General features: G+C 42.2%; 1 protein-coding gene across 1 annotated transcript in view; it reads right to left on the bottom strand.

Moving 5' to 3' along the window:
• Positions 1–24,340, bottom strand: part of LOC124612459 (chromosome-associated kinesin KIF4) — a 300,348-nt gene that overhangs the window by 3,907 nt on the left and 272,101 nt on the right. The window contains exons 17-18 of the mRNA XM_047140687.1: positions 14,342–14,518; positions 6,100–6,176 (exon numbers count right to left, since the gene is read on the bottom strand). Coding sequence (XP_046996643.1) covers positions 6,100–6,176; positions 14,342–14,518 — 254 coding nt within the window. The remainder of the gene's footprint in view (positions 1–6,099; positions 6,177–14,341; positions 14,519–24,340) is intronic.

The raw sequence follows: 24,340 nt of genomic DNA, 5'->3' as shown, positions 1-24,340 counted from the left end.
CCTTGCTTTCAGCCCTTCGCAGTACCCCAACAGCATGGCCGTTTTGGTTAATGTTACAAGGCCAGATCAGTCAATCATCCAGACTGTTGCCCCTGCAACTACTGAAAAGGCTGCTGCCCCTCTTCAGGAACCACACGTTTGTCTGGCCTCTCAACAGATACCCCTCCATTGTGGTTGCACCTACGGTACGGGTATCTGTATCGTTGAGGCACGCAAGCCTCCCCACCAACGGCAAGGTCCATGGTTCACCGCAGGGGGGGGGGGGTTATGGGCAAGATACATGGAAGTAGAAAATTGGATACGTAACTATTTGTCATCTTTTATAAAGGAGCACATGCACAGGTCATTAATGCATTGTAAATCAGCAAATAGTCCAAAGTAATGTCAAATAGCAAATTCTTTTCCCTTTTCGTTCGCTTTTGTCCCATATCTGCACAGGTTTGGTGAGATTAATTTTGGATTTGGCATTGTTAGTTTAAGAGGTGGCAGGATGCCCTTCTTGTCTCCATCCCATTTCCACCTCCCCCCTCCCCGCACGGTGGAATACATGTACCCCAACTGTCTACATGTAGCATTATCAATGTAAAAGTGTGTGAATATTTTTTCAAATGTTTGAGAATCATGTAACTGAAGCAGGATATGGGTAACAGTCCAGTATTCACCTCGTCAGATGTAGGAAACCACCAAAAAAAAAAAGCACATCCACACTATCTGGCACATAGGCCCTCATTAATCCACTGGGCAAATTCAATTTGAGGCGGACATATCTGCCAGAATACTGGAAGAGGTGTAATAACACATGCTGCTCCCCAGGTGGGAGTCAGCTAGCAAGTTAATGTCTGTAAATGAAATTCACAGAATTATTTTGTCGCTTGTCAAAGTACAGCCAGAAAAAAATCAGTTAGCTGATTTTAAGTTCATCAACAGAAAATTTTGTCTATTATCATTGAATTCTCCATTCACAAAGGGAACATTTAGCAGAGGAACATCAAAGAAATGTCAGTTGAATCTATTGGTGATTCAAACTACACTTAATATTAGAATCAAAGAAGTTGTGCTCAGTAGCAACTGGACAGGAGGTTAAACCATTAGGAGAAACTGAACAATATGTATTCTTGGACTGAGCAAGGTCTTGAGGTGCAGGTCTTCGTAGATTAGAATGTCAGCAGAAACATAACCGGTAAAATAGCAAACTGCACATCAGCTTGTCAAATGCTTAAACAATCAGAAACATTGTTGCAAAAAATCAGATTCAACAACTGAAGACGTGCATTGAATTTTTTTCAGTTATAAATATTACAGCAGGAAGTCAAACAATAGCCAAGTCAAAGATAGAATAACAACAATATTTACAGCACAGATTACTGCTCAACACATACGATGCGATGAGCTGCAGACAGGATGCGATGAGCCGCAGACAAGCACAATAATAGAGAATGCTGAAAATATTTCAGAAATAGGAAATATTTCAGAAATAGGAAAGATGCACTCACACAAGCACCCAGAGGCAGTGGCTATGTGAGAGGAGTAGTAGTACTAGTAGTAGAAGACGTTACTATAGTTAAAGAAAAGAAGAATGAAATTCAGCATCCACATGGAAACCAGGTACCTGATGATACACCCTGTGATGTCTTTAAAGACTGCAACATATCATTTGATTACCACGAAAACTATGCAAGTTGACAAAACTTTAGGCCACCCATCAGATTTGCAGACTATGACATGTATCCAGTGCAATGCATTATTAACACAAGCTTTGGCATGATAGTGGAAACAGAAGACATTTCTATTTCAGATGCCTTAAAGACAAAACATGGTCTAGAACCATGTCTGATGAATACAAACCCTTAATAAGATTGGAAACCAAGTCTCGTAGGACTTCTAAAGAATGCAAAACCTTTAACCTGTCATTGCATATTGCAAGAGGTCTTGAACAAGAGTAAGGATCAGACTAAAATCCAAGTAAAACTTTTGATGTTAAGACAGCATTTCTATACAGCAATCTGCAAGCAACCAGACTCATTCAACGATGATTATACAAATAAAATATGTTACCTAAAAAGAGAAATTTATATGGCCTCCAAAGAAACTGAATGAGAAATTCTAAAATTATCTGATAACATTGGAATCTATATATACTGATGATGATTATGATGTACATTTTATCTGTTTCTATGAAGACAGATACACTGTTATGGCATTGTTTGCTGATGTTGGACTAGTTACCTCAATAATGTTCCTCTAAATGGAGAGCTGATATACCTGCAAATTTGTAATGTTGCCAGAGAAATACGCATATTGACTATTTTCTACTGCTACTCCTTTAATTTCAACTTTGATTAAGTTTGATGTGATGGTCTGTTCTTCAGGAGGAAATCTGCTTGTTTCATCATCATAAACGGCTCTTGTCGACACATTGACTACACCACTGACTCAATAACTGAAGAATTAAGAAGAAAAAAATTCGAGGAATGTTCAGAGTTTATGATCTATACAGACTATAAATTATAGTCCCCATATAAAGCCGTTTATGAAAATCGCCAGTTCTGCTTATTCACGTACCCATTCAGGTGGAAGTGTGCTTCATCTGTAAACCAGACGCAGCCAAAATCAAATCCTTCACTATCAATCATTGTGAGCATGTGATTAGCAAAGGCAACCCTTTGTTGCACAGCTCGTACGGGTATGGCCTGGTGCGTTTGAATTTTGAATGGAAACATGTGTAGACTCACTCTCAGTATTTTCTGCATGCTGGAACGCTTCAAACCAGTCTCAGATGCATTTTTACGGACGGATGACATTGGATTTCGCTGAATAATTCCAGAAACTGTGGCGATATTTTCAGGCGTAACTGCGGTTTGCTTGCGGCCAACATGCCTCACTAGATCATCAGTTACGCTGCCTGTTCGTTGAAATTTTGCAAAGAGCGTACGAATGGTTTTCGCATCGGTCCTTTTGGAACATTAAATCATACTTGAAAACTTCGCCTTGTTGCCGTAGGACTCTCTTCTAACCTGTGGTACTCTAGCACCAGAAAAACGCGTTTTCAATGGAGTACATGGTTTTAATCTTTTCCTTCGGTACGCTAACCTCCTTTCATGTTTCAATAGTGGAACTGATCGGTCTGGGCTTCGGATCACTATTTATACTAAGCATTACGTATGGCGATTACAGCACCATCTGTTAGCAGCTTTTGTAACTATTATTTCAAACTGCTGTATAAACTTCTTACAGCTTCCACAATAAACATACCGTTTACTGCATTCCTCTATCAATCTTTGTTTTCGAGATATTTAATTTTGAAACCAGGGAGTCCTTTTCTGGACACCCTGTATAAGATTGTCTATCTGCCTCTTTACACAAACTATAGTATCTTCTTGTTAACCATGTTAGAAAGATATGATGGAGTCTACTTCAAATACTACTTCTCCATCTTTAACCAACAGTTATGTGAAAATCTTTTACATCTGGGAAACCTTTATGAGAAACATTATTTGACGACTGACTACGAGAAGGTTAAAGGAAATGTATCACAGAAGTTTGAGTTGTGTAGAAGTTGTAGTAGACAAGACAGACTTGTTAGAACAGAAAAATGCTTTTAGGCAAGTGAGTGGATTACACCCATTACTTTCCATCACCGTGACACATAAGATAATTGTAGGAGTGAAAGTGTGATAGAGAGATGAAAATATGAAAGCAATGGTGGATGGAAATTGAGGAGAGGTATGGAAAAGGCTAAGTGTGTGGGAGCAAGTCTTGGAAAAATAATGATAGAAATTTAATGCAAAGAAGTGTAAAGTGACTGTGAGAATGAGCAAAAAGATGGAGTAGCAATGGTTGTATTAGAAGGCAAGTACTAAAGAAAGTGAAAAGTTTCTAGTGCCTGGGGAGTGTAACAGAACACAGTGGGCAGAATGAAAAAAATATTAAGAAGCCTAGTATGATGCAAAAATTAGTCACTGAAAAGAAAGCAAATGTTATACAAAGCATATTATGTTCAATACTCCCACATGCTGAGACCAAGATTGTCCTGAACAGAGCACAGTATCTATCTTCTTGGGTGGTCATAAAATAGATCTTATGCCTCATGTGCTTAGGACCCTCCCTATTTTATAAGAAGTAGCCATGTATGAAGGAATAAGTGTATACAAGAGATGCACTGTCCACTTAAGAATAATCTTTGTTTAAGGGATCATGCAATTTGCAATATCTCTTGCCATCAGTCAGTCCATCAAAATCATTACGAGAGTTAGCTGATCCTGACAAAGATGATGGAGATGGTCACAGAACATTGGAGATTTTACTCTAATGTAACACAGCATAAAGATCTAGAAAATATTACACATCTGAACATGTTACTTCACTGCATTCAAATACATTAATTTTTGTTAGGAAGTGTTCCTGATTAAATATGAATATACACACACTTCAGATGCCCCTACAGGACAACTAATAGTTCAAATGCTTAGCAATCATCACTAACTACAGGGTGTGACAGAACCGACTAAGCAGTTTCTATTGATTACCGCTGGCGCTGTGGTGGGAGTAGGCAGTTGCATGTGGTCTGCCTTTGTTTAGTCGTTGACCCCATTTCAGTAGCCAACATGGTCTGGACCGGTGCACATTGTGATTTTGCCATTCACACTTATTATGAAAACAGAAGATCTGTGATCGCTACACAATGAGCTTTTCGGTGACAGTTCAACATTCCATACAACAATGCAAACACAATTCGGTCCTGGGTTCGGCAGTTAGAGGAAACTGGTAGCACACTAACAATAGATACACATGTCCGACGCAGATCCATCAGAATGCCAGAAAATGTGCAGCAGGAGAGAACAGCAGTTCAGCAATCACCACAACATTCTGTTCAACGATATGCTGTTGCATTGGGGATTTCAGACTGCAGTTTGAGAAGGATTCTGCAATGCGATTTGAAGTGCCATCCTTTCAAAATAATGATTTCTCAAGAATTACACCCAGCAGATTACACCAACTATCAAAATCTGTGTGAGAAAATGCTTGCTCAGATCGCTCTGAATGCAGCTTTCTTCAGTAGCGATGAGGCACATTTTCATCTTAGTGGGTGCGTGAATAAGCAAAACTTTCACTACTAAGCTGAAAATAACCCCTGAATTATTCATGAAAGGCCGCAACAATCTGCTAAAGTGACAGTGTGGTGTGCCATATCACACTCTGGCATGACAGGCCCTTACGTTTTTGGAGAAGAAGGAGTGACCAAGACAGTGAACTCCACACGTTAGTTTTCAATATACTAAGATGGTATCTGTCCTTTCGGACATGTACGAAAGAACAGATACCATTGGTGACCATGCAGCTCATTAGAATGAAATTACAATGAAATGAACATTAGCTGCTTACAGGTGTTGACATACGTCAATGGGGACAAATGAAAATGCGTGCCCCGACCGGGACTCGAACCTGGGATCTCCTGCTTTTTGAATGTCGCAAAATTTTCTGCAACCCAGAATGGACGAGATTGTTGAGGAACATGGACTAGAGGACTTGTGGTTCCAACAGGATGGAGCTACTGCTGACACATCTTGAATTTCACTTGATGTTTTAAGAGAAATGTTTCCGGAACGCCTCATCTCTGAGGGGTGATCTCGAGTGGCCTGTGCAGTCACCAGATTTGAGCATTTGTGACTACTTTCCTTGGGGATATCTGAAGGAAAAGGTTTTTCAAAAGCCGCCCTCACATCCTACCGGAGTTAAAAGAGCGGATTACTGATGAAGTGAATGCCATACCTCGCAATGTGTGTGCAAGAGCTGCTTGAAACTTCAGGGATCATCTACAACAATGTATTGATGCTAATGGCCGCCATCTTGAGGACATTATTTTCAAAACTAAATGAAAGTAAAATGGTGTATTGTACTAATTTAGAAAAAAAAAAAAACTTTTTCTCTATACATGCAGATTTACTTTTTATTGCTCCTTAAAACTGCTTAGTCGATTCTGCTGTATCCTGTATAAGACTGTCTAACGGTCAATGTTTTATTTTTGGTGGCTCATTCTTTTTATCAGTGTTGCATTTGTGACTTCTCATTGATATAACAAGAAAAGATCGTTTCACTTACCGTGACCTCTTTCCACTGCTCACAGTTTCATCCTTCTCATCTGAAGAGTTGGAGAAGTCAAAATGTAACCTCCTTGGCTATAATAAGAACAAAAATAAAGTCAAATAAATTCTTAGACTTATAATATCTGTTACACATTAACAATTTTAAATCTATGCAAAGAATATTACGTAATCATTCGTGCAGTTTCTTCTTCATTTAGGCTCACATTTAGAAATATGAAACTATTTCAGGCAACTAATACATATAAAACCTATATTGTGACCAATCAACTTCGCAGCTGGCAATTCACTGTAATTGTAAGCATGTCCCAGAAACATTCAGGACCCGGTCACATCAAAAAATTGTACGCATGAAAAGTGCAGACATAGTTCTTGAAGCAAAATAAATTTTGTAATACAAGTGCAACACACTGAAAGCCAGAAACTCTGGAAGTTTATTACTATAAATAAATAAATTAATAAATACATGAGAGCAATTTGCAGGCTTTTCAATGACTTTCAAAAAGCACTTTGACACAATGAAAGCTGCTGCTGCTGTCTACAGTCTGAAGACTGGTTTGCTGCAGTTCTTCACATTAGTCTATCCTAGAGTTGCCAGATAATCAATTATTAATGGATTCCTTTGTTTTTGGTTTTAATTTTGCCCCTCCATTTTTTTCTTTAACTGGAGTCACTAATTTTCTGTTTAAGTTCTGATAACTTTCTGTTGGGAAAAATTGCCAGGTTTAACATGGCCCATAGAAGAGAAGATATTTTTAGCTTGGAATGTGACTATCTCTGGTCAGAGACTCTTATTTTGTATCAATGTTGGCAACAACTGCAAGCAAAGCAAACTAAGAATGGTTCAAAAGTAGCATCTTTCTGGTACTTGCTTGTAGAGTGTAAGCCTTCTCATCACGATTGACATTGTTTGTACTCTGTGCACACAACTTGCATTGTGTTCAAGCAAACTGCTTGTGGGAGTCGCCAGAAGAACATCTGCGAATGCACAATGAAATGCAGCATTATTCTATGGCATCAACTGCACGGACAATCTGGTTTATTTTTTGATTGTTATTAGTAATTTTTCTACTGACTTCGACTTTTCAGTTGACTGGTGTTCGAGCTTTAGTAAATAAAAAGTTTTTGCCTGACTACTATGTTGTATCTCTTTAGCAGATGGAGATAAGCTGTAGTTGGCTAAAGTGGTGACCCCGTATACTGAATTCCGTTTTAGACGAGCAAATGCAGCACTGTTCAGTATCGTCTACTGCAGAGTCGGCGTGTCTGGGTGATGCACAGAGTACTACAGATTGGTGAGACGCTTTATTGAAACACATTGAAGATTTATGATGTGACGCTGAAAACCAGGAAACTTTTCTATTGCATCAAGAAACGGTTGTTAGGCAGATAACACTAGCAAGATGAAGATACGTCAACCACAGTTCATTCCTGAGAAACCGGAATTATGTCTTGCAATGATTGATCTGACTTTCCAGTACCATAGCAGTCTACACGAAGACAGCAAATTTATGATTGCTGTTAGTGCATTTGGCAGTAAAACAGCAACAAACAGTGCAGATATAATACTTCGCCTGCCCACCATGCAGAAGTGTACGCATTTTAAACAGTTCTCTTTGAATGACTACATCGGCGAGTGCAACAACATATCCAACAAGCACTACATGATGAAAAAGAGAGGAGATAAGTCACCTTCGGAATTTTGGTGGCACCTCTGAAGCTTAGGCGACGACATCAAGTTGCCAGATACGACGCTGCAACATGTATGGCGCGCACAGTTGCCAGAGGCAGTTAGAACAGTTGTGGTGCTTTCTGAGGTGCGCGATTTTCGCTGTTGCTCTCACATGCTGACAAAGTCTATGCCTCATTAGATGCAGGGTGTACGTCGTCTGTGACGTTCGAATGCAGCAGTACAGATGTTCAGGAAGCTGCAGCAATACAGTGCCAATGCCAACAAACATATGTTACTCAACAATTGAATGAGCTACGAAAACACACTGACAACATGCAGTGACAGGTATTGACATTGCTCGGAGGTAAAGCAACCCCGTAAAAGAAGAGCAAGGAAGATAGCAATGTGTCTAAAAACAATATCTGCTGGTCCCACTGTCACCTCGGAAACAAGACAATGCGATGCACGTCACCCTGCACTCACCCAAATGGCAACAGCAGCTGGTGATAGCTGCCACCGGTTGTGAGTACGAACATCAGCACCTACCACTGCGAGGTGAGAGCGTTGACAGGAAACTACTGGCGAGTAGTCCTTTTTCTTTACCTTCGCTGTCCCACCGATTTTTTGTCACAGATGCTAAATATGGCCATGCTTATCTAATCGACTCAGGCCAGACGTCAGTGCATTTTTTCTGTTAGAAGTTGCGATGTGAAGCTTCGTCCATCTCAACCAAGGCTCACAGCAGCAAACCAGACTTCAATGTGACTTATGGAAAATGCCACATAGACGTACATCTCTGTTTCCAAGATTGTTTACCATGGACTTACATGATTGCTGATATGTCAAATGTAATATTGGGTGCAGAATTCTTGTTTCATTATGCGGTTGGAGGAAATATCAGCTCATCGAGCATCTGCCGGGGTAAGCAGAGCATTAAAGGCACCCTAGGATGAGGTTCTCTGCCTACGTTCGATGACAGGCCTGTTCGATGACAGGCAACGCCACATGCACCAAACTGCGAATCTGTGCCATGTGCGCAGACAGTTAAGCACAAAACGGTCCATCACATCAGGACTACACCTGGTCAACCAGTATCTCAGCGCCCGCGGCACATAGTTCCTTATCGTTTCACCGCAGTGAAAGGCAGAATTCGAAGAACTCTTGTGCTCGGGAGTCGTTCGTAGAACTGACAGCCCGTGGTCATCACCACGTCATCTAGTGGAGAAGAAAGACAGGACCTGGAGACCACGTGGAGACACTCAATATCCGTACTATTCCTGATCGCTATCCGATACCACATATTAGTGATTTTACGCCCGCGCTGGCAGGCATTACCACTTTGTGTGTCACTGACTGCCAGAAAGCATATCACCAGATACTGGTAGCACCTGTTGATACACCGAAGACGCCAGTCATGATGCCACTCGGTTTATTTGAATACCTCCCTATGCATTTTGGTTTGAAAAATGTGGCACAAACTTGACAAAAGTTTCTTGGCGAAGTAGTAAGAAGTTTACCGTACTGCTTTGTATATGTCTATGATATCCTTGTCTTTTCGGCATCTGAGAAATTGCACGAACTGCATCTAAAGACCGTTTACCAACGCACTGATGCAGATGGCATTTCGGTCAATGAATCAAAGTGTTTACTTCGATGACATCAGGTGCCATTCTTGGGATACTATGACAGCAGCCAGCATCTGTCCACTGCAAGATGAACTTGCCATTATCGAAGCGATGCCTCCTCCCTTCAATTATCACCAACTACACTGGTTCCTTGGAGGAGTTAATTTCTACAGACAACATCTGCCGAATGGGGCAACCATCCAGGCACCTTTGACATCAGCACTAGCCGGCAAGGATGCAGTGGGCAAACGACCCTTGCAATGGACACCAGAGGTGCTGACGGCATTCAATAAGACCAAGGGGCGTCTATGTCAGGCAATCATGTTGGCACACCTGGTTCCTCAGGCACAACTGGCAATAGTTGCAGATGCCAGCCAGCAAACCACTGGCACAATTCCACATCAGCATGTCGAAGGCCACTAGCAGCCTCTGGGCCGCTTCTCCCGTAAGTTCACATCGTCATAAGTTAAATGTAGCATTTATTATAGGGAATTGCTGGAAATTTATGAAACTGTCAGACATTTGCGGCCACAAGTGCAAGCCAAGCCATTCAAGGTTTTCACAGACTACAAGCCAATTACTTTCTCTTCAGTAGGAACAAGGATGGCTGTTCATCATGACAATTTAGACAACTTTAATTCATCACACAAATCACAACAGACCTGCAGCATATAAAAGGAGCTGCGAACGTCGTGACAGATTTCCTGTCTCTGTTGGAATCAATTTCTCAGGGTATTGACTACAAGTGAGTTAGCTGCTGCGCAAGAGACAGACCAACAACTTGCGGAATTCCGTTACGACAGTACATCCAGGTTACGCCTGTGGCAGAGTTTGCGAGGCTGGTGTGATTTATCACAAGGAAAACCGAGACCTTTTGTACCTAAGAAATTGTGATGGCAATTATTTGACAGCATCCATGGGTTGGCTCATCCGAAAATAAATGCTAGTGTCCAACTGATGACGGACAGATTCATGTGGCCAAATATCAGGAAGGCCGGCCGTAGCTGCGCAAAAATGTGCTTAGACTGTCAGGGGGCCAAGGTTGGAAGACACATGCACAAAGTGGTAGGAAACATCTCACTTACAATCCTATGTATCACACATGTGCACCTGGACATCGTGGGACCTCTGTTGCTGTCGGGAGGGTACCGTTACCTCCTTACTGCAGTGGAGGCAGTTCCATTATCGGACATTTCTGTGGAAATGGTGGCAGGGACACTTCTTTCGTCGTGGATCACACGTTTCGGCTGCACTTTACATGTCACCACAAACCAGTGGCGTCAATTCGAATCGACGCTGTTCTCAGAATTGGTTACCCTCTGTGGTTTTCACCATCATCATGCCACGGCTTACCACCCAACAAGCAATGGAATGGTGGAATGCTGGCATAGAATGTTAAAACCCACTTAAATGTGCAACATGCAGACTTGGTCATCAGATTTGTCACTGGTTTTGTTGAGCCTTCGTACAACATTAAAAGCAGATTTAGGAGCATCCACTGCAGTACTGGTTTACGGTGAACCCTTAAGACTGCTGACAGAATTCTTCCACTGATCAAACTGGGCCACAACAGACCGAATTGCCTAATGCACTGCGAGTGAGCATATTGTCAGACTTCACCTAGCTGCTGTCTCGAGACATGGGGCGGTAACTACATTCGTGCACAAAGGTCTACAGTCACGTATACATGTGATGCTATGGACAGACGCTTCAACCCCCATATTCTGGGCCCTACAGAGTTCCCTCTCGGGATGAACATACCATGCATATAGATCAAAATGCGAAGACCCAAGTGGTATCATTGGAACACGTCAAACCTGCACATATGTTACCGACCGAAGAGGATGTACACGCTGAACAAAACGTGTCACCTTCCACACTACTGGACATGGATGGCACAGTCTCGGCACCACAAGAGGAAGCAGTATCGTCACTGCCAGCATCGGAGGCTGAAGAAGTTCAAGCAATGCCTTCAGTACACACAAGAGCTGGATGTCTGGTGACATATAAACACCCCTACATTCCCAGAGCTCTGCCCTACCATTGGGGGTGGGGGTGGGGGCGGCGGCTGTGTGGAAGTCACCAGAAGAACATCTGTGAAAGTACAACGAAACGCAGCATTATTCTGCGGCAATGAGCGCACGGACAATCTGCTTTACTTTTTGATTATTATTAGTATTCTTTGTATTGACAGATTTTTCAGTCGATTACTATTGACTACTATGTTTTATCTTTTTAGCAGATGGAGACAACCTGTAGTTGACTAAAGGCTGGATCAAGTTATAGTCTTTAACATGTGGTAATAACAAATGAGTGATAGTGAAAACAATGTTTTAAAGACTCCTCCAAAGAAGAAAGTAAAATCTCATCATCAGTAGGTGTATTTGAAGAAATGGGGAAAGTTATTTTCATGGGTAAAACTGGAAGGGGGGAATAAAGATACAGCATACTGCATGGTGTGCAGAAAGGATTTTAGCCTTGTTCACGGTGGACAGTGATCTCTAACGACATTTCTGTATTAATAGCATAAAACTGAAAATTCAAGTACAGACAATCTAAATTCTGTAACTATTTTGTAAACTTTAATAACAAAATTGAATGAGATGATGATGTAGCATGTGAACTGGGTTTAGTTTATCACACTGCAAAGCATAATTTAAGCTACCTGAGCCTTGACTGTGGGAATAAACCATTACCCCATATTTTCACCAACTTAACAATTGCTTCAAAACTGAAAAATGATGTACGAAGACAGAGGTGCTTGTGAAAAATGTGCTAGCTCCCGTGAATGTTAAAGACTTTTTAAAAATTTTGAACTGTCCTTAAATGACTGCCCCAACTCAATTTTGTCGAGAATGCTGATGAAATTTCTGTAGCAATACCCGATTTGATATGCCAAAGCTTCATAACTGGGTGTACATCAGGTATCATCATAGCAAATGTTAGTTTTGGAGGAGGAGACCTACTAACATTCAGTGAGGAGACAAACTGAAATCATTTTTTAAATTTGTGAATTTGGAATTGGCTGACATTCTATGTTGCATTTCCACCAGATGGCTTTCATTGACTCCTGCTATAACTAGACTGCTGCACAATTAGGATGCAGTTAAAAGCTACTTGCAGAACACTGATGATTGTCCTAATTATTGTCAACAATTTTCATTAATGACTATTCTGAGCAATTAGTTTTGCCTGAAATTTACTTACATTTCATTACAAATGTTGGAAGCCAATTGGAAATAGTACTAAAACTCTGGAAAGATGTGATTTAAGTATTTTCGAAATACACAAACAACTGAAACTTCTCACCACAAAAATCCATAAAAACATAACTTCTATAGCAGCAAGGCAAAGGAACTCATGAACAGGCTGTCTGTATCATTGCAAAATTAAATACCTACAGATTTCACCAGTTTTTACACTTCTACACTGAAGTATTTTGGAGAAGTTTGATTTTACTGAAAATAATAAGTATGCATCTTTAGAAGCATTTGATCTACTAAAGGAAATTTGCTTTCAATATTTTGAGAATGCTGTGGAAATACTTCATCTTAGTAATCATGTGTGTTGATGACCTGTATGGAAAGTTCAGCAGTTGTAGTGATACTATATCAGAAAATGTAAGCAAGAAATGTTGTGCCTTATCAATATGGCAGTTTTTTTTTCAACAGTACCTGATCACAATGTTCCAGACTTATTTAAAGTTATTAGGTTTTTTTCCTTTGTCTTTCAGAGGATCCAATGTCTCCGTGGAGAGTGTTTTTCCACTTGTGAGAATAAAGTGGAATTATACAAGAAACAGGTGCTCAGTAGACAAAATCAAAGCAGAACTCTAAGTAGTGTTAAATTATGGTAGTCAGTCTTGTGAAGCTTTTTCTAAATTAATGAATGGCAATACAATAAAAAATGCCAGATTATCAACAAAATTCAACTGAACAAATGTGGAATATAAAATATATCAGGATTTACTCCTATGTAGTATAATTAAATACCAGAAGGCAATGTTTTGCTCTTTTAATGTACAAAATCCTAGTAATTATGTATTTAGTATTTGTGTAATTTTAGGTTTTCATTTAGTTGTTTATTGGAAAATGTCTCTTGTTTTAATGTGACTCTCAAAGAACAAGTATTAATGTCGCCAATGCCCATGGGTGTGTGCAACTGTAATGTACCAAAATCATTTGGAGAGAGAGCAGTCATTAAAATATGGAGGGAACACCTTTTTTCTCTTTATCTGGCAACCCTACTCTATCCTGTGCATGTATGTATGTCTGCGTAACTACTACAACCTAGATCCAGTAAGACTTGTGTACTACCTGCCAGTTTTTAAAAGTGGGAAACTGGCTTCCCAATGCCGTTGAAAGGGCCAACCTACTAGATTGGAAAAGGAATAAAATCTATAATTTAAAACTTAAGTACAAGGGCAGTAAACACTAAGTATTACCAAAAATATCTTAAATATCAACAATTTCTATTAATACTTGCTCTAGGAACGGAAACTAATTCATGGCTGATCAACCACTGACGACACAACAAAGTTGTCTAAGCGAGCAAAATGGTGATCTTAAATTCATACCATAGTACTCTATCCACTACCACTATTGAAAGTTCTGCGGAATTTCAATCACTGCATTTTACTGAATACTGACTAAAATGTCACTGAATCTATAACTAATCAGCTTTTCAATTATGAAAACTGAGGATTTGGCACAAATATAAGTCATTTGATTGTGTTTATGTATTTTACCATCTAATCTAGCCCCACCCCCAGATGTAGCAGCAGCATTTTTCTCCTAAAGATTATTTATTTTGTTCCTTGCCAATCATAGTTGTAGCAAGTTTGGAATGACTGCAGAAATTTCAACAATTGTTTTGTTCAAGGGAGAGGGAGATTTCATGTAAATGTTAATTAATTTTACACTCTTTATGAGAAAAATACCAACCTGGTCACGATTAACACAGACACCGGAATCACACTTGCAGTCTTCAGAGCAACTGTCACCTGCCTTTTTGCAGCGACAATGTTTGCTCGCACATTTTCCTCGACACTGGCATTTCACATGGCTCTCACCAACGCTTTCCTTCTTTGAGGTTATTTCTAACTGTTCCTTCCTGTGTGTCTAAAAATTCAGTAAACATTTTTATGAGTATGTAAAATAATAAATAACATTAATTACATCACATCATGAGAGTTTTATAAAACACTTACTTCTGTAAATAATTACCTTGTAGTGCCTATTTTTGTGGGCAGATAAATGCAATCAGACAATTGGGAACAATGTACTAAAGGATTTTAATTAATTAATTTTTTTACAATAGTTAGGACCACTCTCAAACTTTTCTAAAAATAATTTAATAAGTATACAATTCTTATGAAAGATCTTTCATTGTGGGTGCGGGCATATCCATTCTTGAAAATCGCTCAGAGTGACTTAATCCTACCCCTCCCCCCATTACGTTAATGTAGTACCATTACTGCACTGAACATATATACTTAGGCTTAGCATGACACCCACTGAAACTACAATTACTTATTGATTGAAATTGTCAAATTTCAGAAAACTGTGATTGATCTGAAAACATTCTGCCTCACTACTGTTCATCTCTACTACGCCACTCGATATACCACTGCTTTTTGGCATGGCAATACACAGGTAGTCATGTCAGATACAAAGCACAGGGCTCCAGAACACAAGCTGCACAGGAGGCTTAAGATGATTCGATCACGTTATGGGTGCCCTAGAAACTATCAGTGTCTCAAGCAATTCATACCAGCGTAGAAAGCTTGTTCGAATTCACCATCTGTGTGATACATAACTATTCTCTGCCTGTCTTGCACTTTACCAGAGCTCCACAATACAGATGTGCAGTTTTTCTCTGGCAAAAGCACTAACAGATCCAAGTGATGCTCATGTCTCCAACAACTCCATCAGATCACTAACTTGATATTTTAAATCTACCAACTACTGTTAGAAGTTGGCTCTACTATGCCAGTTAGATTTGATCCACTGTACAGGCAAGTTAACCAACAGATTTAAAAAAAAAAAAACTGACAGAATAAGACTTCTATGTCTTGACAATGTTCCACGTTGGTTCTAATCACTCCATAACTGCATTTTGTGTGCACAAGCATGTATGTATGTATATCATGACCTTGTTTTAGATTATGCCCTTTTCAATGACTTTCATACTGTTTGAAGAAACTTTGTACACTACAGTGACATTCTTTTAAAAAGTTATTACTGTCATCTTTAACTTAAAGTTAAAGCTTTATAAATTTACAATTGCAATTTCAGAATTTCAGCCTTTAGCCATGTAACAGTACGAGCTCTGGATTCCTAAGTGTTACAAAGTGTTGGCATGTTGATAGACACACACACACACACACACACACACACACACACACACACACACAAAATTCAAGCTTTCGCAACCAACGGTTGCTTCATTAGGAAAGAGGGAAGGAGAAGGCAAGACGAAAAGATGTGGGTTTTAAGGGAGAAGGTAAGGAGCCATTCCAATCCTGGGAGCGGAAAGACTTACCTTAGGGGGAAAAAAGGACAGGTATACACTCGCGCACACACACACATACCCATCTGCACATATACAGATACAAGCAGACATTTGTAGTGTGTGTGTGTGTGTGTGTGTGTGTGTGTGTGTGTGTGTGTGTGTGTGTGTGTGTGTGTGTGTGTGGGGGGGGGGGGGGGGGGGGGGGGCGGCGGCGCATGTGTACCTGTCCTTTTCTCCCCCTAAGGTAAGTCTTTCCGCTCCCGGGATTGGAATGGCTCCTTACCCTCTCTCTTAAAACCCACTTGAAAAGCCTGTGTCGCCGGGTGTACTCCATGGCCTGATACAGGGTGAAGAGCTCTGCTATAAATATTGAGCAGCGTGCCAATACCGGAAAACATCAGCGCCAATGATGAAGGTACACCTGAAACCATGGTCAGTCCGAGAGCCAGCAGTGTACATAAAGGTACTATAGCAAAGTTCTATGTGAATGTCCTGAAAATGAAGGTGGTAGAAAGAGGCTGGAGTAGTGTCCTTAGGAAGCAAATGAAAGCCAAGGTGAATACAGGCCACCACACAAAGCCGAAGTGGTGAAGGATTTTCATATCCACAGTGAAAGTTGCAGGTAGTGTGACATTAAGCTGCTGGAGCAAAAGCCGAAAGTGGACTCCACGAGGTAACAGAGAAGAGCAAAGGACTCATCGAAGAAGGAGGCATAGGATGAGCGGCCATGCATGGCAGACAAATAGCATGCGTACCTACTGAGGAAAAAGTCATTGCGGTAGGACAGCGGTAGTTCAGCAGCTTCAGCATACAGACTCTCAACCGGGCTGGTGTAAAAGGTGTCCGTGGTCAAATGGATGCCACAATGGTGGATACTGTTGAGACAACGGCGTAAGAGGGATGGATGTGCAGGTGCATAAACAAAGCACCCATAGTCTAGTTTCGAACGGACAAGGGACCGGTACAAGCTGAGGAGTGTTGTTCGATCTGTACCTGTGAAAATGCCATTGAGAACACACAGGACACTGAGGGACCGCATAACGGCTGTCCGGTAAGACACATGGGAGGACCAAGAGACACCCAGAAATTTCATAGTTCCAATGAATGGAAGACAACAGGCCCCAGAAGTAAAGATTGTGGGAGAAACAGATTGCGCCACCAGAAATTCACAAGGTGGTTTTGTCAGTGGAAAAAGGGAAGCCATTGTCACTGCTCCTTGAAGTAAAGACGATTGAGACATCGCTGAAGATGCCACTCAATGAGACTGGTCTGTGGAGACCTGCAATACATGACAAAATCGTCAACAAAAAGGGAACCAGAGTTGCCTGGCGGGAGACAGGTCATTATAGTGTTAATAGTAATACCAAAAAGGATTAGGCTCAGGACAGAACCCTGAGGCACACCGTTTTCCTGGATAAAGGTGTCCGACAAGGCAGACCCCACATGCACATTGAAAACTCGATCCTTTACATACTTCCCAAGGAAACAGGGCAGGCAGACACAGAAGCCCCATGTGTAGAGAGTATGGAGGATACCAGTTCTCCAGCAGCCGTCTTATGCCTTTTCCGAATCATGAAAAACACTGCCACAGTCTGGGATTTCTGCAGAAAACAATTCTTGACATGGGTGGACAAAGTGATGAGATGGTCAACTGCAGAACAGCGTGCTCGAAATCCACACTGTGCAGTGGTTAGTGAATGGTTAGACTCGAGCCATAAATCATACGTTCCATAACCCTGCAAACACAGCTGGTAAGAGATATGGGATGGTAGCCAGAGAGAAAGTGTTTGTCCTTATCAGGTTTGGGTATGGGTATGACAGTGGCTTCACGCCAGCATCTGTGCAACGTGCCCTCTGCCCAGATGCCGTTGTACGTATTAAGCAGAAAGTGCTTGCTTCCAAGAGAAAGGTGCTGCAACATCTGAATGCGAACAACAAATGGCCCTGGGATGGAGGAGCATATCTAGCTCCCTCACAGTAAAGGTGGCGTTGTAGCACTCATGATACTGAGAAGAGAAGGTTATTACCCAAGCTGCTGCCACTCGTTTCCGATGGAGGAAGGCAGGGTGATAGTGGAAAGAGCTTGAAATTTCTGCAAAATGGTGGCCCATGGTGTTGGAGGTAGCAATAGGATCCACTATGACACTGCCTGCTACCAACAGGCTGGAAATTGAGGAATGGGTTGGGGTCCCAGAGAGGCATTGGAGGTTGGCCTACACGACAGAGGAGAGGGTGGAACTGGTGAAAGAACTAGTGAATGAAATCCAGCTGGCTTTTTTGCAATCCCGAAGAACGCCATGGCACTCTACATGCATCTGTTTATAATTAATGCAGTTTGCCATCGTAGGATGATGGTTAAAAATGCGGAGAACACGTCTCCGCACACTAATTGCGTCACAGCATGCCTCAGTCCATCAAGGAACTGGGACACGGTGTGGTAAAGAGGAAGTGCGAGGAATGGAACGTTCTCTAGCAGTAAGGATAATGTTTGTAAGATATTCCAGCTGGGGAAATCTTGTTCTTCGAAGGTCACCAGGGAGGAGAAAGCTGCCAGTCAGCCTTAGTAAGCTAAAAGAAGACCTTAAGTTGATTAAGAAGGTCAGCCAAGATGGCACTTCTCAAACAGGTTCTGGAAGAACCCCAAAGGGGATGGTGCACATTAAAGTCACCGAGCAGCACAAATGGCCGAGGTAGCCGCCCAATGAGCTGGAAGAAGTCTGCCCTGGCGACATAAAATGACAAAGATATAAATGGTATAAAGCGAAAACATCAAGTGAGGACGGAAAAGGCAAACTGCAACAGCATGAGCAGCACGACTACCCCATGAAATGGAATGCCGACCTCAGGGCGGAGGTTAAAACCAGACTGGGAAGAAATGTGGAAGCTCAAAGTGGTCATGAGGATGCAGTTTTGTTTCCTGAAGGCAGATCACATGGGGAAGCTGCGATTCTGAAAGCAGCTGAAAATCGTCTTTATGGAACCGAAGGCTGCGAACGTTCCGTTGGAGGAGAGTCATGATAAAAAAAATGAAGGGGTGTCACCTCGGCGGCTGCCGAGTGCCAGTCTGTGAAGACTTGCCGCTACAGGGCACAGAGGCAGGAGGATCCTGCTCCATGAGGTCCACAGAAACATCGGCATTCTTGTGCTGTTGGTCTGTGAATTCAAACACAGAAATATGGTTGGCAGTGCGCACCAGCGACATGGAGGCCGGTCGGGTGAAGATATCATGTTGCAACACCGTAGCAGAGGATCTTCAAGTTCGTGAAGGAGATGGCCATTTGCCTTTGTTGGACTTCTTCAAGCCTTTCCGGTTTGCAGAGGCAGACTTAAGTGTTGGTTGGCTGAAGGGACATAGAAAGTATTCACGGGAGTACTCCTAATCCTTCCGGCCTGCCGGTTGTGTAGTTGGTGACTCCGCTCCTTGAAGCGAGAGTTAGATGGCTTGTTGCACAGCTGGACAAGGGGACGGCGAAGCTACCTTGACACTGGGCTATTTCACAACCTCAGAGCTTAATTTGAGGTTGCATGTCTGCGTGGCCACTTCCTCCATGGAGAAAGATTTAGCAAGAACAGCACTGTGTAAGTGCCAGATGGTAGAACGCAGGGTTTGCGACTAGCCAATAACTTGCAAGCGACTGGGGAAGGAACTTTTTCTTTTACCCGGATCTCCTGGACAGCCCGCTCATCAAGATACAAAATCTCGAGAGGTGGTGGCATGGCCGCCATTGCAGTTGATACAGCGGGGAGAAGGAAGCAGACAAACGCCCTCACGTGCATCCCTACCACAGGTTGCACATTTGGCCACGTGTCGACAAGACATTCAAGTGTGGTTGGAACGCTGCATCGGAGTCTGAACGTTTGGTCGGACTGTGATAATTTCATAGCCTGCATTGATCTCTGACAGAAGTAACACTATCAAAGGTGAAGAGTGTGTGTGGGTGCTAAGGAGGAATCTACCTGTTTCATTACCCTATGGATGGCAAATGACACCCTGATCAGAGAGGTATCACTGGACTTCGGCCTCAGTTTGACTGTCGGGCAGGCTAGTTTAAATAACATTAAAGGAAGAATTCAGAGTTCTATGGGAATTGCCATGAACAGGATAGCCATGGAGAAACGAGATGGCAAGCAGTTTTTGTGCTTGAGAATCTGAAGTAGTCTCCAAAACGATAGTAACATTCCGTAAACAAGAGTAGGATTTCACAGGGCCGGCAATTGCATCAACACCTTTCTGAATAACAAACAGAATTACCATTGCGAAGGACTGAACGTCTTCAGCACGTGAAACCATGAGGAACCATGGTGCACCTAGAGGGGTCTTGGAATCGTTAGTCTCACTCCGTTTAAGTTTCATAAGTGTTTATTGTGAAGATAATTGACTCATTGCAAGAAAATCCCCATTATTGCCAGTGTCTCAGATGGTGCACTCCTTCCAACTGGGGGCCTCCCCTTCACAAGGGGGCGTACCCGCTTTAGGTGATGGTTTGCACCTCAGGCCACACCACCTGAACACCTGACAGGGGAACCAATCAGCAATTTTGGAAGGTAGCAACTCAGGCAATCACCCCTCCCTGGGCCTGGCCTGTAACAAGGGATATGTGCAAACTGTACCTGTTGATCCGAGGCTGGGAATTACGCATTACCCAGTCACACGTTATGCATAAGCCGCGTGGGCTGGCCTTCAGGAGTGCACAGGGAGGAAAACGAAAGAGAATAACCTCTAATGCTAAAGCAGATATGCAAAGAAAGGTAAAGGGAAGGAAAAGGGAAGGAAAAATGGTGGCGAGAGAGTTCTTACCCTATGTGATCAAAAGTATCCGGACACCTGGCTGAAAATGACTTACAAATTCATGGTGCCCTCCATTGGTAATGCTGGAATTCAATATGGTGTTGGCACACCCTCAGCCTAAATGATAGCTTCCACTCTCGGAGGCATATCTTCAGTCAGGTTTCTTGGGGAATGGCAGCCCATTCTTCACAGAATGCTGTACTGCGGAGGCATCGATGTCGGTTGGTAAAGCCTGGCATGAAGTCCGTGTTTCAAAACATCCCAAAGGTGTTCTATAGGATTCAGGCCAGGATTCTGTCTAGGCCAGTCCATTACAGGGATGTTATTGCCATGTAACCACTGCACAACCGGCCATGCATTATCAACAGGTGCTTGATCATGTTGAAAAATGCAATTGCCAATCCCTGAATTGCTCTTCAACAATGGGAAGCAAGAAGATGCTTAAAACATCAATGTAGGCCTGTGCTGTGATAGTGCTACGCAAAAAAAGGGGTGCAAGCCCCCTCCATGAAAAACATGACCACACCATAACACCACCGCCTCCGAATTTTACTGTTGGCACTACACATGTCGGCAGATGACGTTCACTGAGCATTCGCCATACCCACACCCTGCCACCAGATTGCAACATTGTGTACCGTGATTCGTCTTTCCACACATCGTTTTTCCACTGTTCGATCATCCAATGTTTACACTCCTTACACCAAGCGAGGTGGTGTTGGCATTTACCAGTGTGATGTGTGGCTTATGAACAGCTGCTCGACCATGAGATCCAAGTTCTCTCACCTCCCACCTAACTGTCATAAGACTTGCAGTGTATCTTGATGCCGTTTGGAATTCTTGTGTGATGGTCTGGATAGATGTCTGCCTACTACACATTAGGACCCTCTTCAACTGTCGGTGGTCTCAGTCAGTCAACAGATGAGGTCGACCTGTACGCTTTTGTGCTGTACGTGTCCCTTCACGTTTCCACTCCAATATCATATTGGAAACAGTGGACCCAGGGATGTTTAGGAGTGTGGAAATCACGCTTACAGACGTATCACACAAGTGACACCCAATCATCTGACCACATTCGAAGTCTGCGAGTTCTGCGGAGGGCCCCATTCTGCTCTCTCATGATGTAAAATTACTACTGAGGTCACTGATATGGGGTACCTGGCAGGAGGTGCCAGCACAAGCACCTAATATGAAAAACTTATGTTATTGGGGGAGGGGGGGGGGGGTGGATACTTTTGATCACATAGTTTGTCAGTGATGGGCAGTGCAGAACATTCCCAATAACACCCAAGCCATATTCCCAAGAGAGGGAAAAATGACTAGCAAGAGGATAGACATGCAATATGGAAGGGAAAAGATGCTGCGAAGGCTTTGGCCCTGTGGTAGCCAAGCACTATTCCGCTGAAGCGTGGTGAGCCCCCTGGGATGGGCCTATTAGCTGACTTCAGTCTAAAAAAGGTGCAGCTCTAACACCAACTACTACAGGAATTTTTCCATGAGTGATCCCACCATCACCACCCACTATACTGTCACCTGTAAGCTTTGCCAGCCTCCCCTTTCCATACTTATTGAGTTTCAGGCCATGCCTAATGAAACCTGATCTACTGATGGACTCAACTGGCACCACTGCAATGTGAACTATGCCCTCCGCCACCAGTTACTTCTCCAGCCCCATGTTAACATACCCAACAGCAGCATTAAGATGAGGCTAATCATGACACTGAAACAGTTGCACAAAGTGCACATTAGTGCCGCCAGTTTGGTTAGCTATCTTTCCCGGGTCACCACCTACATCATATTCCCCGCCCTTATCAAGACTATTCCCTGCTCCACCGACGACCACTACCTGATCTGCTTTCGTAAAATTCCTAAGTAACTCCCCTATGCTGTGAGTCACCTGAGCCAACTCTGCACTAGGCTTCACAATGCTGGTGACCTGGACTCACTGCCCGACACTTCCTGCAACTGCTGCCCACAACTCTATCATACAAACTACCTAGCAGTAGAACCTCCTCCTTTCTGTTAGAATTTGCAACTGACTTAGGCTTCCTAACTGCTGAAGGCTTCTGCATGTTTTCTGCACCTACTAGAGATTCCTCTCCACTCAACTCTGATAGTTGGTCAAATCTATTGCATATACACCAAGTACAACTGTCTGAATATCTCCAGCTCCTCCTCCTAGCTGCCTTCTTACCAACTGCCAGTTCCCATTCTCCAGCATCCTTCACCCTCCTCAACCTGTCTAGTTCCTCCTCTGCAGCAACATCCATTGCTACTGTGAGAAAGACACGGACGTAGGACCAGTCTATATAACACTGTATACCAAGCTGTAGCAGCACCAAGCAAAGCTGCAAATGTGCCAGGTGTAAATTTTGTCCTCCTAGCTGCGGAAATAAGACTCCAATTATGTGTTCAAATTGTAGTAATGTGTTCTCAGTGTCCAGATTTCAAAACTAGCATGTTTACTATTATTTACTTGTATTTTGATGAATGATATGCACTGAAAAAACAATTTTTTTGCTAGATCTATAAAACACACACACACACACACACACACACACACACACACACACACACTGTTCATATTCTGAACAGTGTTTTCTGTTCAAAACTAACCTATCTATCACTACTTCCTTGTATTTTGTCTATGTTTTGCGTACAAAAGAAAGTTTGCCCATTGTTACTTTTTCCCATGTTGTTAAATTTTTTACTGTAAAAAGATACTGTTGCCTCTTCAGGAAAGAGGGAAGGAGAGGGGAAGACGAAAGGAAGCGGGTTTTAAGGGAGAGGGTAAGGAGTCATTCCAATCCCGGGAGCGGAAAGACTTACCTTAGGGGGAAAAAAGGACAGGTATACACTCGCACACACGCACATATCCATCCACACATACAGACACAAGCAGACATATTTAAGTCTGCTTGTGTCTGTATGTGTGGATGGATATGTGCGTGTGTGCGAGTGTATACCTGTCCTTTTTTCCCCCCTAAGGTAAGTCTTTCCGCTCCCGGGATTGGAATGACTCCTTACCCTCTCCCTTAAAACCCACTTCCTTTCGTCTTCCCCTCTCCTTCCCTCTTTCCTGATGAGGCAACAGTTTGTTGCGAAAGCTTGAATTTTGTGTGTATGTTTGTGTTTGTTTGTGTGTCTATCGACCTGCCAGCGCTTTCGTTCGGTAAGTCACCTCATCTTTGTTTTTATATATAATTTTTCCCACGTGGAATGTTTCCTTCTATTATATAAACATATTGACATTTATTTAAATTTTGATATTATTTGTTGAAGAGAAATTTATTCATTATTTTTATTATATTTTGAACCAAGCTTTAAAGAAAAGAACTCACTGATATTTGCTTATCTTTTACAAAATACTATTTCTATTAAAAGAGAGATTTCTACTTTTCTTTTTCTGAATTTTGATCAATAGCAACATTACATCACATCATAATGCTTTAACTGGATCAAACAAGAATTAAACTGTATTTAATTACACGTAATAATATATATCATATTTATGGAGAACATTAGGGTTCATGACCTACCAAGTACCGTTCCTCGTAAATCTGTTCTATATGCTGATGATACCACTTTCATTACTAATTAACTTGGAACCTCCACACGGATTCTATACACACCAATTTAT

Source organism: Schistocerca americana, chromosome 4, assembly GCF_021461395.2.
Source record: "Schistocerca americana isolate TAMUIC-IGC-003095 chromosome 4, iqSchAmer2.1, whole genome shotgun sequence".
NCBI classification, from domain to species: Eukaryota; Metazoa; Arthropoda; class Insecta; order Orthoptera; family Acrididae; genus Schistocerca; species Schistocerca americana.
This window is presented reverse-complemented; position numbering and strand designations above follow the sequence as displayed.